The sequence below is a fragment of the Culex quinquefasciatus genome, chromosome 2 (assembly GCF_015732765.1).
Source record: "Culex quinquefasciatus strain JHB chromosome 2, VPISU_Cqui_1.0_pri_paternal, whole genome shotgun sequence".
Taxonomy (NCBI): domain Eukaryota; kingdom Metazoa; phylum Arthropoda; class Insecta; order Diptera; family Culicidae; genus Culex; species Culex quinquefasciatus.
In genome coordinates, this window is record NC_051862.1 from 38,979,529 (window position 1) to 38,989,392 (window position 9,864).

Below are 9,864 nucleotides of genomic sequence, written 5' to 3' on the forward strand. Positions count from 1 at the left end.
AAAGGTCACACATTTTTGCGCGCCCAAAAAATGATGTTCATTATTTTGAAGCAAAAAAAAATTTCTCGTCTTTTGCAATCATAGCCTTTCACAAAAGTTTTCCTACTGGAATGTAGATGGCACCTCGAGTTTTCAGCTTTGCCTTTCACTGCTTGTAGAAAAACTGCCTTGAGTTGGGAGTATAGAGAATTTGCAGCAAAGCTAAAAGACGCGTGTCGCCATCTATGAACAAATAGCGTAAACCTATGATTTTTAGAAAAAATGTGTTTTTTCCTTCCTAATCAACATTTTTATAAAACTTATGCCGGATTCGGATGAGAAAAATTATTTCCAACAATTTGGTGTATAACTTTCCAATATTTGTTTGATTTTTCTATGAGAAAACTGTAGATTTAGAAAAAGATAGTAATTTGGACTATTTGGCAAGAAAGTCTGTCAAAAATCAATACAAATGGTTGAATATACGTTAACACATCTGTTATCAACTATATAACTGTTTATTTCATTGATATATACGGGGAAACTCATTTTTCGTGTTCCAAAACATGTTTTTAAAGAAAAAGGTCACAAATTTTTGCGCGCCCAAAAGTTGATGTTCATTATTTCAAAGCAAAATTTTTTTCTCGTCTTTTGCAACCAGTTTCATGAAGATTGATGCAGGGAATCATGAGAAATAAGCGATTTTGTTCTTTAATCGACAGAAAGGCATACGACTTTAGGCAAGTAACCTCATTTTGGCGCCACCTACATTTGAAACGCAGTCGCGCTGCAAAACCTCAATTTTGTTTACCTTTTTAAAAAACACCATCACCAAAACAAATATAGAGAATTTGCAGCAAAGCTAAAAGACGCGTGTCGCCACCTATGAACAAATAGCGTAAACCTATGATTTTTAGAAAAAATGTGTTTTTTCCTTCCTAATCAACATTTTTATAAAACTTATGCCGGATTCAGATGAGAAAAATTATTTCCAACAATTTGGTGTATAACTTTCCAATATTTGTTTGATTTTTCTATGAGAAAACTGTACATTTAGAAAAAGATAGTAATTTGGACTATTTGGCAAGAAAGTCTGTCAAAAATCAATACAAATTGTTGAATATACGTTAACACATCTGTTATCAACTATATAACTGTTTATTCCATTGATATATACGGGAAAACTCATTTTTTCGTGTTCCAAAACATGTTTTTTAAAGAAAAAGGTCACAAATTTTTGCGCGCCCAAAAGTTGATGTTCATTATTTTAAAGCAAAAAATTTTTCTCGTCTTTTGCAACCAGTTTCATGAAGATTGATGCAGGGAATCATGAGAAATAAGCGATTTTGTTCTTTAATCGACAGAAAGGCATACGACTTTAGGCAAGTAACCTCATTTTGGCGCCACCTACATTTGAAACGCAGTCGCGCTGCAAAACCTCAATCTGATTTAATAAGTAAATCCATGCTAGACCATTTTTTTAAGTTTTATATTTTACTGTCCTTGGCTTTTTTCCATATGAATTTAGTCAATTTATTTGATTTAAAAATTGCATTTCGATGTTGTTTTTGACAGTTTATTTTTAAACTTGTATTTATTACAATATATTATTATTTATTATTTACTCGTTGGAAAGATCTTCATTTGCAAGATTATATGATATTTTTTATGTAACATTCAATCTAAAATTTCTCCACCAATACCGCTGCAACCACTCCCAGCAACAAAACGGTTAAATTGATCATAAACTGTCCGGCAGAGTTCTTGTATTTGTTGCAGCCAGGATCCGCGCAAAGTTGGCACTTTTTTTCGTCCAGGTTGTCACAAGCATTAGCGTTTGCTCCCAAATCTGACTGACAGCCACGCTCGACTGAAATTTAAAGATTCTTAATTTAGTAACATAAACAAATCTGGAGTTTTTTTTTTGAAAAGGTCCAATAAACTAAATTTCCAGTTTTTACTTTTTGGGTGTTTTTGAAACCACCTTGAGTCAGGGGTATTAAAAACACTCAAAAAGCAAAAAAAACTGAAAATTTGGTTTATTGGACCTACTCAAAAAAAAAAAAAAAAAAACTCCAGAAATGAGTTTAAATTACTTACAAACTCCATCCACCGTCCGCGAGTAGCACCGGTCGTTTGCTTGGTGATTTCTGCAGAATGTAGCCATGGTCTGGTTAGCCTTCTCATCGTTGCAGCTCTTGTCCACGTCGGTTACCCTGCACTGATGACACCGAAGCCACGGATTTGCGTTACAGTTGGCACCTTGGCAGGCCACACACGTGGCATCGGTGGGATCAGAGCAGAGTCTTACATTATCGGCAAAATCGAGGCATCCACGTTGGATTTTGCCATCTGTTTGGAGTCTTTTTTTTATTATTTGGATTTGAAACTATTATGAATTTACCTCTGATGGTGGTGAAGCAAGGATCACCCAATCGGGAACAGCTCGTAATTATTGCGGAGGAATTTCCGTAAATACAATCATCTTCTAATGAGTAACATTTCTGACACTTGGATTCGGTCAAACCAGTTTTGGACAAACTGTTACAACCATCACTGTAGCACATCTGGCAGGTTAGACGATTTCCAAGGCATGCAGGGTAGTCGGAACCGCATCCACGTAATACTGAAATGTTTAAACTGTATTGTGAATACCTGATAATTATAAAATCTACTGAGGCGTCTAATACCTATATCATTGTTCAAACTAGCGAAGCAGTAGTTATCCGACTTGAATACACTGCAAAACGAGGTCTTGCTCGAATCAGACTGCTCATCCTCACATCCAACATCAACATTTTCAACGCACGTGTGACATCGAGGCCAGTAAGCCTTGTTACAGCCACTCTGTTGGCACTTCACGCACATTCCCCCGTTACTGTCGCAGCTAGCTTGCTCAATCGCGTTCAGATCTGCGTAGCATCCGCGGATCAAGTTGTCGTTAACAATACGAAAAAAGCACTGATCATCCTCCTGGGCACACTCGACGGGCTCCAGCTTTGCCCTGGCACAGTTGGTGTCGTTCGCTGAGGAACACTTTACGCAGCTTATTTTTGCTGAAATAAAAAAACATCGTGAAATAGAAAGCTGTGACTAATTTTCTGCACGTGTGGCGAACCATCTCGTTGAGCTTATCAAAGTTTAAACACACATGTCTCGTTTTGTTTGGTTAAGATAGACATAACATTACAACCTGTATCGATTTTTGCAACAATGTAAAGAGTGAGTTATTTATTTTTTAAATTTAAAAATCACATTTCAAATCACCAAACCATCATTTTAATCATTACATACCAGCGATAATTTCCTCAAGCAGCAATAAACAGGCACAAAAGACCAGCAGTGTTACAGTAATCCACTGGTTACAAGCCATCATGGATAGATCCAACTGATGCCCTGCTTTCGCCAATAACTCGTGACAGACTAATCGTTCTTCTGGAGCCTCACGATTCCTGTATTCCTCTTGATATGTTGATTGCAACTGATAGGGAAAGTTTGAAGAAGGAGTTAAAATTCTAAAGTAAAAAAGTTTTATTTTTAATTTGGCTAAAACTTTGTGATTCTCATTGTACCTTTAAATATTTAATTTAAATAAGAGGACATATCTAAGAAAATTGAAAAAAGGTAAATTTTGTTATGTTCAAAATTTTATGGTTCAATATTACCTGGATTGATATCGAATTTTGGGGAACTAAAATAAAAATAAATTGTTCGCTCTACAGCATTGCCTTGGCGATCTCGATTGCGAGATTCCTACTTGAAACTAGGTGTTCAAAGGCTTGATTGTTGAGGCAATTGCAAAAAATATGTAATTTTACCACTTTTCTAGTGTAATGTCACTTTATCAGTCTAAATTGAGGTGAAATTACATCATAAAATACGTAATATTCATCCTTCCAAAATTAAACCTTCCAATTTTAAACAATATTTTACTGTGTACACCACCGGTTCCGGGCTTTGGGGAACTATGTTAGTCAAAATGTGAGGCATTGAAACCTGTACAAAATGGCGTCCTATTCTATCAGTAAAAACCGCGTTCCAAAACCAAAAAAATATTTTTGATTTGATGTACGCATTTTTAACTGAACTGGATCGAAATATTAGTTATAAAAGATTTGTAGAGAAAATTCTTGGGTTTAAAACCCTTTTTAAAAGTTTGTAAATCCATTTTAATTAATAAAAGGTATTCCGCTTTAAGAGCAAGCCCACGAGCAAAGCATACTCATCTCGCATCGACCTCACCAATCTGCCTGAAATTTTCATGGGTTGTTTGTAGGTACATATGAAACTAGCATCTGGCGAAAATATGAGCACTTTAGGTCAACGGGAAGTAGGGCAAATCGGGACACAAAGTTTGAAGGTTCTAAAACGCCAAAAATATTAAATAAGCTGTAACTTAGGCTAAATTCAATTTAATTTCAAAATTCAAAATGCATCTGAAAGGGCTTAAAATGCAACAAAATGCAGGGTGGAGCATCCCAATAGGTTAAATATGAAAGGAGTTATTGGCATTTTAGTGAAAAATAGCATAATTTTTCAAACTCAAATAAAAAAGTGTTCCATCCAGATATCAACTCGGTTCGACCTGCAGCTTGTAGGGACAATTTGGGACTACCATCTGAGACTAAGAACGCTTTGGGTAAGACAGTTTAACATATTAAATATATATATATTTTTTTCTTTTAGTGATTTTTTGTGTTGTAAAATGTAGCGCGGGGACACCTCAAATCAAATTTTCCGGTGATAATTTCATCATATTCGTGTTCCTGAGACAATTCAATAATAGAAACATGCATAATATGCATTGCATATAAATGTTTATTTTCATCCATTTTAACCCTTCAAAATACCAAAGTTGAAAAAAATTATGAAGCTATCTTTTTCTTGTATCCATGGAAACGAACTTGATTTTCAATAAATTTGAATCGAAGACTTTTTTAAATTATTTTTTTAAAGGGTTAAAATGGATGAAAATAAACACATTTGTGCAAGTTTCTAGCACAGTTGGTATCGTTCGATGCAGAGCACTTTGTGCGGCTAGTTTGAGCTGAAAAAAGAAAACCTCAATTAGAGCTGGTCTCATTTGTCACACGTGCTATGTGCCATCCCATCGAACTTATCAAAGTTTAAACGCTCGTGTCTCGCTTTGTTTGAATAATTGTGCACAGCAGAAAAAGTGTAAATTTGGAAGGTGTAATTTTAGAAGGTTGAATATTACCTCTTTTATGATGTAATTTTACCTCAATTTAGACTGAAAATGCGACATTACACCAGAATAGTGGTAAAAATACACATTTTTATAGGTAAAATTACACATTTTTCTGACATAAAAGATGTACCCCTTTCCAGAGGTAATATTACCATGATTTTTTTTTCTGTGTTACACAATTTTTATTGGCATGTTATCGATTTGTGATAAATTGTATTGCAGGGCTAAATTTCTAAATTATTAAGTAAAAGGAAACACAAAATTAAAAAGCCTTAGGGTTACAATAATGCTTATGTAGAAAATCAAAATTACTTTGAACTTAGAATTCCTTGATGGATCTTTAAACCAGAGTTCGGAAAACCACTCACACTCACAAATCGAGTAGGCTTCCTCACAGCAAACACTCTCGATACTCACCGTGAGTGTGAGGGCTGAGTAAATTTACTCATATTTGAGTAAAATGAGGGCGTGAGTAGGCCGTTTCCAACAATTTGTTATTTCCAAAATCAATGACCACATCAATCCAAAATCAAGTGTCTTTAACAATCGGTTGTACATTCGAGGTAGCGTCAATGTCTAAAAATCCGAAAGTTATGTGTTGGTATTAATGTGGTATCAATATTTTTTTTTGTCTGTCTGGTATTTTTTTTATTGCTTCAAAAGAAACCTGAGATTGTCAAAGTCAAGCGGATGGGCAATTATTTTCATAATTTTAAGACCGGTCGAATCCGTTGTGGATTAACCTACCGCAGGATAAATCGGAGGCCACAGACGGGGGCAGTTTCTGCGGGTGGATGTTGGCAGCCATACCAAAAGAAGATGGCCGCCCTAGTAACATTTTTAAACTTACAGGTTTTATCAGGGTTCTGGAAACCCTGATACGGCTTAAATAGGCTTTTATGGCCTACTTAAAACCTAAAATGTTACTAGGGCGTGTTGCTGTGGGTAATGGTCACTCCCTTCGACAGCTGTGCAACTGTGGCCACTCTCGGTCGCTGACAGTTCTACCAATATTTCTTGCCTAAGAACCAGGACACGCCAATGGAGCCTCAGCGGCCGCCGGTGGCCCTAGCCTAAAGCTGTCAAAAGCACTGGATCGCCCTTTTTTAAGTTTTCAGTGAACCTCCAAGCCGGCGGCTACTGCAACTTCTTCGGCATGTCCCGATTCTGAACCACATTTGTAGAACTGTCGACGACCGGGAGTGGCCACTTACCTCAGCAACACGGCCATCCACTGCTGGTAAAGCTGTAAAAATCCACCCGCAGAGGCATCCCCCGTCTAAACAACCTCCGACCTATCCGTCGGTAGGACAGCTGGAAGCAGACAACAAACTTTGTGATTAAAAAAAATAACTGGCTGGAAAAAAACCAGATAAAAACCAGGATTTGAACCACTGTGATAAAAAAAACTTCTTATTGATAGCACTGCGCCTCTACCATCAGGATTACTTTTTCGCTGTTGAATGAATAAGAAAATCACCGATGTAGAGTTTGACATCTCGAAATTTGTTTTCTAAAATAGCCCTCATGAGCGCTCAAAGCCCTCTTTGTGAGTAAATGAGGAAGGCCCTCACACTCACCGAGAGTGATGAGTAATTTACTCGCAGGTAACTTAGTTTTTCCTCATAGTTGAGCTTTAAACTGTCAAAAAGTATACAAGTGATTATGATGTGAGTCGGATTTGCTTAATTTAGCACGAACACAATGTATCACACTAAAAATTTATGTTTTCTTTTACTAAACAATATATAAATTTACCCGGCAATGTGTCGGAGATGAGTTCATATCAGATTCGTTGACATTTATTTTCTCTTTAATTTGTTCTACGAAAGATGGTGGATAACCTTTAGGTTATAAATAATTAAGCATTGAGTGCAAATAAATAATTTTAAAACTAGTAGGTACAGCATCTCTTTGTAAGTGGGTGATGAACGATCGAAAAATAATAAGACAAATGATTTTTGCCAACTATTTTTTTTATTTCAACACAGTTTTATTGAAGAAATAATTCAAAACATGGAGTTCTTAAATAGTTCCAGCGTCACGAAAAATGGAAAATGGGACTCATGTTCCTGACAAAGTGCTAATCTACCTGTTTTAGAAAGGTCTGGAAAAAAACTCATTTTTTTGCGAGTTGATGGTGTTTGGCTCAATGCTAAATTTTTAAATAACGACCACTGCAGTGTCTGGTGTATCAAATGATGAAGTTACGATTGTTGATTTAGGGTATAAAATATATTTGTTTGGATAATAATACTTCAGTAAAAAAGATGTCTAAACTTTCAGCATTTTTATACTACAAGAAAATATTTAGAAAGTTGTATGAAATATTACAAGAGGACCACAGTCATCAATCCTGGAGCCAAAATTACTAAGTTGATAGTGAGTCGCCTCACTGAGCTCCAACTGTTGCATCCTGGCTCCGAACATTGTTTGTCCACGGAACTATTTGGCTCCAGATCTGACAGGCAGCCTCGTTCGACTGTAAAAAAAATACATTGCGTAAGGTAAATGTAAAAAGATAGACTAGAAAATATCTCACAATATCCATCGGATGTACGAGTGTAGCATCTATCGCCTACTTGTTGTTTTTTACAAAACCTTGGAGTAGAAACTGCTGTCTGCTCTTCCTTACAATTATTAAAGTAAAACATTTCTTGCACTTCACATTGATAGCATTTCAACCATGGTTTTTGGTTGCAGTTGTCACCTTGACAGACAACACAGCTGGCATCGGATGCTGAAGTGCACTCGTTGAAACCGATCGAGTCTAGACATCCACGTTGCACTTTACTATTATAGTCATTGATGGTCGTAAAGCAGGAATCCGCTAATCTGGAACACTCCGTGTTCAAAGCAGTAGAACTTCCATCGGCACAGTCGTTGTTCGACGAATGGCACAGCTGACATTTGGTTGTCTTTTAATCAGCTTTAGCTTGTCCGTTACAACTATCCTTGGAGCATATGTGACAATTGGCACTATTTTGAAGACATTCAGGGTAATCCGAGCCACAACCACGCGACACTGGAGAAATAAAAATGTTCTCAAATCATGTTGTAGAACTAAAGCCAAAAATGTACCTCTTCCATCGGTTAATTCAGCGTAGCAGAAGTTGTTAGTTGAAGAATAGCGGCAGATGGTAGCGTCTAAATCGTCTTGCTTGTCAGCACATCCTGCTTCACCAGCTTCACTGCACTGGTGACACCTGGGCCAGAACACATTGTTGCAGCCAAAGCCAATGCAGGCGACACAATTGGGTAACGTGCCCTGTGCGCATCTCAACAAATCTTGTAAAGTCATCTGACCACCACAGCCCCGCTGTACATGGCCATCGACAAGCCGTGTGTAACACCACTTTTCTCTGCTACAGCTACTGGGTTCGATGTCTCCATTGATGCAGTTGGGATTGTCCCTTGTCGAGCACTGAATGCAGCCGATCTTTTCAGACGCTGGAAGTACAAAAAGACAAGAAATAGTTGAAATTATGACTACTCTGAAAAAATGTAAAAAGCAGCAAATCACAAATTAAAATAGTTTAGCTAATATACATACGAATCTGGGCCAAAGTTGTGCCACTGCACAAGAGCGTGATTAGAGCCGTTAACGAAGCTGGGCGAAACATGGAGAGCTGCTTCCAGTTTGAAGGATCAAATTGAACTGATAAGAACTTGCTGAAAGTGTGGTATATCGATGACTGAACGACGGCAATAGGTGCACCGTTAACTAATGTGAACTAGACAAAGGTTGAATGAATCGGAATTTTGCTTGAAATTTGTTAAAACTAGTTTTGTTTATAAAATTATCGAATTATATTGCATTTTATACTGAATTCGAAGCACGAATCATACATTTTCACATTTTACATGGAATTTGTTCAAATGAAATTGCCTATATATTTGAAGATGTTTTTTAATTGTGAGCATGAGCATGAGCATGAGAGACCACCCATGGTTGTCCTTCTCCGTTGCTGAACAGGACCGTAATATCTGTAGTGTCCTAGGTTTCCTGTGCTCACTCCGATTGTCACCGATGGCTTTCCACCCGTCCGCCCGCTAACCATCGGTTCGCGTCGTCGTTCCCTGTCCGCTCCGGCCGGTGGCTTTCTCTCGACTAAATAACCACGCGCTCTTATGTCAGAATCGAACACAAAGGCTTGCACGCAAGGTGTGATGCAAACGCAATATGCATGCAAGGTGTGGTGAAATATAAATACAAGTTCGGTGACTTGCATCGCATAGGACCCTACACCCCCATCTTACCTTAATAAAAAACAAATAACTGTCAAATCTACAGATGACTCTATTCTTGAACGTACCTTCAAAAATATAACATTATCACACTCTCCACGAACTTGCTTCAGGGATATATTGTAAAACTAAATAAAGAAGACTATAACAAAGGACTATAATTGTTTGGCAAGAAATAAGGGCAATACTCTTGGCAATACTAACAACTTATAAACTATTCTTCACACTTCCTTTCAATTCAAAATCTAATAAGCAAACAAACAGTCATTGTAATCCTGTACACTTCTCTCCAACACGATTTTTTTTTATGTTAAATTCTTTGACTACCTTCAAGCAAAATCCAGCTCGAATTAATCATTTTTTTATGCTCTACTTCAGTCACGACGGGCTCGTAGATGTCTATGAGATGTCTCGTTGGCAAAACTAAA

At 37.1% G+C, this 9,864-nt stretch overlaps 1 protein-coding gene across 1 annotated transcript; it reads right to left on the reverse strand.

Annotated features, from left to right (window-relative positions):
* Positions 1 to 1,609: 1,609 nt before the first annotated feature.
* Positions 1,610 to 5,996, reverse strand: LOC6037858. Its single transcript, XM_038250258.1, has 5 exons — positions 5,936 to 5,996; positions 2,670 to 3,035; positions 2,384 to 2,605; positions 2,080 to 2,331; positions 1,610 to 1,849 (listed from the first exon to the last, which is right to left on the reverse strand). The coding sequence occupies exons 1-5, from the start codon at positions 5,994 to 5,996 to the stop codon at positions 1,662 to 1,664; spliced, it is 1,089 nt and encodes a 362-aa protein (XP_038106186.1). The 3' UTR covers positions 1,610 to 1,661.
* Positions 5,997 to 9,864: the final 3,868 nt, after the last annotated feature.

Bases quoted from the DNA above. Each gene is read 5' to 3' on its own strand.
- LOC6037858 (XM_038250258.1), bottom strand. From the start codon at position 5,996: ATGGCTGCCAACATCCACCCGCAGAAACTGCCCCCGTCTGTGGCCTCC. The intron at 3,036-5,935 runs GTAGGTTAATCC...TTTTTATTTCAG, and splicing joins GGCCTCCGATTTATCCTGCG to CAAAAATAAGCTGCGTAAAG. The intron at 2,606-2,669 runs GTATTAGACGCC...TAAACATTTCAG, and splicing joins TAGTTTGAACAATGATATAG to TATTACGTGGATGCGGTTCC.